The 5,164-nt window shown below is 35.7% G+C and overlaps 1 protein-coding gene across 1 annotated transcript in view; it reads right to left on the bottom strand.

The window, feature by feature from the left end:
- LOC107680428 (copine-5-like) overlaps positions 1–5,164 on the bottom strand; it is a 166,138-nt gene that overhangs the window by 49,546 nt on the left and 111,428 nt on the right. Inside the window, exon 7 of the mRNA XM_016476313.1 lies at positions 1,318–1,381. Within this exon, the coding sequence (XP_016331799.1) occupies positions 1,318–1,381 (64 nt within the window). The remainder of the gene's footprint in view (positions 1–1,317; positions 1,382–5,164) is intronic.

The following is a 5,164-nucleotide window of genomic DNA, read 5'->3' as shown; positions in this document are numbered from 1 at the left end:
GGGCTTGCACAGGTTCTGCACGATCCTCTTCAATAATATCCTCTGCTTCTCAATCGGGCTCAAACTGATAAGTGATATTAACTACGCCGTTGTTTACAATACAACCGGAGCACATGCCGCTGAGGTGAGGGGCGGGACATTTAGACGCTCACTAGAGGCGGTTTAGCCAATCACAACACACTGGGCTAGCTAACCAATCAGAGCCCATCGCCTATTTCTGAGGGCGGGGCTTCATAAAAACAGGAAAACATCAGTCCGTTTCTCAGAGAAGGGACAGAGTGGTGTGGAATAAAGTTAAATTGTGTGAAAAATAATGCGTTTTTTTTTTTTAAATGAAGCATTAACACATGTTAGACTGCACCCCATAAACACAATCAAGCCTAGAAAAAACCCAGTGAACCACCCCTTTAAAATCATCATGCTGGACTGAATTCAAGTTTCAAGTCGAGTTTGCTCTCTTTAATGATTCTTGTCAGCCAAAGATAAAGCAAAGATAAAAGACAAAGACAAAAATTGTCTTTTATCTTTCAGCAAAGATAAAAGACAATTTTTTATATAACTCCGACTGGATTCGTCTGAAAGAAGAAAGTCATATACACCTAGGATGCCTCGGGGGTGAGTAAAACGCAACCTAATTTTGATTTTTGGGTGAACTAACCCTTTAATGCATTAACTAACATTAACAAATGGGGCCTTATTGTAAACTGTTAATAAAAAGTAACCAATGAAGACAGCCAATGAATATGTGACACTTCCATGAGATTCACTGTGACATCTGAGAAGTAAAACAAAGTTTGCTTTTAACTGTGTAAAACTGCTTGTGTTAATGTACACTGTAATGCCATTTAGCTTTATAATACTGTACTGCATAAAAATGCTTTAATGATGATGTGGACTTCATTTGCGCATTCCTCTTTGACAAGATTCATCACACAGACCTGAAGGGCCTTTTGTATAATAAATAATCGATTGGTTTCTTTCCCCTGCAGTTTATCGTGCTCTATGTTGACAAATGCTCACATGCCTCCACGACTTTTTAAATAAAATCATATTTTTCTATTTTAAAGACCCACACAGTCAAGACAATAGTCACTCATTTTTGTATCACATGGATGAATTCATAAACTTGAAAGCTGTTTTCTGTCTGCACAGCAGCACTCTGAGCTTTAATGAGAATGAGTGTTTTTAATTGAAGGTCACAGAGTAAATTGCAGGCATCTGCTTAATTTTTTTTTTCTGCCTGTCTTTTAAGAGAGAAAACAGCGAATGCAACACTATGTGCCCTTCTAAAGACACACTGTACCCTGACAGACTCACCCTGCAGTTCCCCAGTTCCTCAGCAGATAAGATGATAGTGCCGCAGTTCTTCCCCGGTATGCCCCTGAAATAGACAATAAAGATGCCATCAAACCATCAGATGTTAAACTCAGTGATTACACAACAGCAGTAATGAAGTAAAACTGAAGTAAAAACACCATGAGGAGGTCTAGGCTCATGAGTTTTATTAGACAGAAGTAATTTTCTATGCTAGTTTCAGGTGTAAGAATTCCCAGTGCTAGTGAATGAACTTTAAGAAGGTTTTATGCAAGTAAACTTTACCAGGTTCAAACATCTTCACCACAGTGGGCAAAAACTTCACATCACAGTCATAAAAAAACAGGAATGCAAGAAGAATAAGTAGTGAAGCAATTTTGGCAATATTATAAACAGATAAACTATTTTCTTTCAAATAAATATATAAAAAATAAAACTGGAAATATCATAGAGATATATTGTTCAGATAATTTGACCTATTTATGACAAGGTTAGATCAGGATGTAAAATGTCATTTGGTGTAATATTAATTAAGAAACAATAATATATGATATTTGTAGTATTGTAGTCATTTTTTTTTTTTTATATATATTGTCAATGTAAAAAGTATTTTGAAAATAATGATGAAAGATGGCCTGTGAATAAATCTCACTCCAAGCAGACTACAGAATGCAGAAGGGGGTTGTGGAATTGGGCTTTAAAAGGTCCATCATCTGCCCATCCCTACATTCAGATTCTGGACACTTCTCTCAGCCTCCCATTAATACAGAAATCACAAACACAGTCCCTGAAATGCATAAACAGTTTCATTAGCACTGATGTTGCCCATATGGCTAATTTCTCCTTCAGGATTCTTCATTCGCAATAGAGACAGATGCATGCAGTCTGTGTTAGCGCTTTAGCCATGTGTTCACAACTGAAAACCATTTTGCTAGACATATTTTTCTCTAGCTGAAAACCATAATGGCTCCACATGACTACTGTCGGCAAACATCCTGCTCTCTAGGACAACATCTCCATAAAACAAAGTTACATCGTCACCAGATGGACAGCCTGCTTTTATCTCGATGCCTAGTATGGCCTGTGCCAGTGGAAGAAGAAATAAAGTAATAATTCACCAAAACAACTGGTTTCTCAAAACAAATTTAATCAAGCTTGTTACAACAACATCCGACTTGCTGAATGAGGTTGAGTCAGTCCAGTTATATCTGCTTTCACACAGCGTCACCATGGAAAGGCACAATGGCCATATTACAGGTAAAATTTCCTGGAAGAACATGTAGTTACCAGTCCAAAACCTTAACCACTGACTACACCATACTACACAAATTTACATTAGCTACAACTCACATATGGAATTTCACATACTACAATAAAACTATTATTTGAAAAATTTGTCAGCTACACTACAAGGTAACAGAAAGTAAACTATATTATAAGGGGGCAGTATCTTTTAAAATATATAATGATCAGATTATATGATTCAATTAACAAAAGTGCTTATTTGGCTCAGAAACAACAAGGACATCAACTAGAATGGCAGCATCAAACTTGGTATAGTAGTTCACAAAAATGAACCCTTAAAGGGTTAGTAATTACTCACCCTCAAGTCATCCTATAGGTGTATATGACTTTCTTCTTTCAGCATCAGTCCAAAAGAAGTGAAATAAAGCTCATCCATCCACAATAAAAAGTGCCTCACACGGCTCTGGGGTGTGAACAAAGGCCTCCTGTAGTGAATTGATGCGTTTTTGTAAGAAAAATATCCATATTCAAAACGTAATGATCACTTTAATGTAGCTTGCGCCAATAGTCCTACACGGAAGCAGCTCCGGGGGAATGACGTATGAGGTCGGCTTTGCGAATGCGCCGCTCAGAAGTGACGCACACGGAAGCGCAGGGGAGAGATCAAAACAAAGCAACGGTCACTTATTAGAAGTACAAAACGAGGATTTGTAAAGAAGAATGTCGGAGGATTTCGATATAAGCCAAGAGGAGACTGGTTTTCCTTTGCTAAAGTAAGGAAACTTTGCTTCCTTTGCTCCTGTTAACTAACGTTGGTTTTCACGAGACTCACCGGTGCATGCGCAACGCTGAACTCATACGTCATCCACCCGGAGCTGCTTCCGTGTAGGACTGTTGGCGCAAGCTACATTAAAGCGATTATTACGTTTTGAATATGGATATTTTTCTTACAAAAACGCATCAATTCACTACAGGAGGCCTTTGTTCACCCCCCGGAGCCATGTGAGACACTTTTTTTTATGAGTGTGCTCTTTTTATTGAACTTCTTTTGGACTAATGCATGCAACACCCACTGAGTGGCATTAAACAGCTTGAAAGATCAAATACATTTTTTAATATAACTCCGACTGAATTCGTCTGAAAGAAGAAAGTCATATACACCTAGGATGATTTGAGGGTGAGTAATTTGTGGACTAATTTTCATTTTTGGGTGAACTAACCCTTTAACACTAAAACTATACTGCATCCTAGTTTATAAGCATTAAAAAGCAATATTTAACTAAATATTTATTCCTTAAAAAATGACACAGATGACAGAATGTTTCAGGAAAAAGGAGTGATGATTCAAATGATTCAGTGAATCATTTTTTTGCAAGTTCGTGTCAGTGAATCATCTACATGAACCGTCTCAAACAAATCATATCTCCCAACAGATTTTACATTGGACATCATGTGTCGACCCAAAACAGTTCTAGAAGTATTAAAAATCATACGTTAACATTTATTCATATCACCATGCATTGCGCAGACCCATTATATAAATGCATTGTATAAAATTGTTGCATTTCATTTATATATAGACTTTCATTATCAGTTGTACAATTTCATAGTTTGTAGTTTAACAGAGATTGACAATATCGGCACAAGCTGAAGAATACCCCAGTTTCCAATACCTCCATGATTTAATGTGCATTTTTTAGACAAAACTCTGAAACTTATCCCAACAACTTCAGTAGCCTTCTGTCAAGACATGCTGTGTCAAGTGTGCAGACTGCATTGTGTTTTATTTGGTTTGTATAAATGCTGTATAAGTAAGAGAATGCCATTTAATCTCCTCTGTTTGGACTGAGATCCCACCAGTGCTTGCTCACACTCCAGTGTTTGCTAATTGGTTCATTACTCGTCTTTACGTCCCCCTGGAACAACAGGAATCCTAGTTTATATTGTTGTACAGCTACAAAGGCTTGTCTAGAGAAACAAGCAGGACAGTCTTTCGTGTTGACACCCTCCAGCGAGCTAAAGGTTGTATTTTTAATGTGAAAGGTTTTCACACGCTGTTTCCAAACTGAGCACTTAAATCACAAATGGCGTAAAGTATCGTGATTACTACTCAACTGAACTAACCATTTGACCAAGACTGACAAAACATCCACAATGTGGCAGTGCTTTCTCATTTACTGAGCCAAAAAGATCCATGGGAAACCCGCTAAAAGAATATAAAATATATATTATAAATAAATAAAATATATATATATAAAATAAATATATATAAATAATTATGTGTGTGTGTGTGTGTGTGTGTATACTTTCCGTACCCACTGTATATATATATATATATATATAATGTATATTATGTTAATTTATTGTATAAAATAAATCAAATATATAAATATATATTAATGTTATAGTTATATATTTTATCATCAATAATGACATAATACTATACACACATTATATAATTATTAATAATTACATTAAAGAATATTATAAAAATATATTTAAAATATATAATTATGTAATTTCGTTGTATTTCTATATATTCTATATAGTTCTATTTTATTACCCTATTATTTCTATATATTATATATTTATTTCTATACTGTAT

This window comes from Sinocyclocheilus anshuiensis, unplaced genomic scaffold (genome assembly GCF_001515605.1).
Source record: "Sinocyclocheilus anshuiensis isolate Anshui unplaced genomic scaffold, SAMN03320099.WGS_v1.1 scaffold792, whole genome shotgun sequence".
NCBI lineage: Eukaryota > Metazoa > Chordata > Actinopteri > Cypriniformes > Cyprinidae > Sinocyclocheilus > Sinocyclocheilus anshuiensis.
Note: the sequence above shows the minus strand (reverse complement) of the source record. Positions and strands in the feature narration are given on the sequence as shown.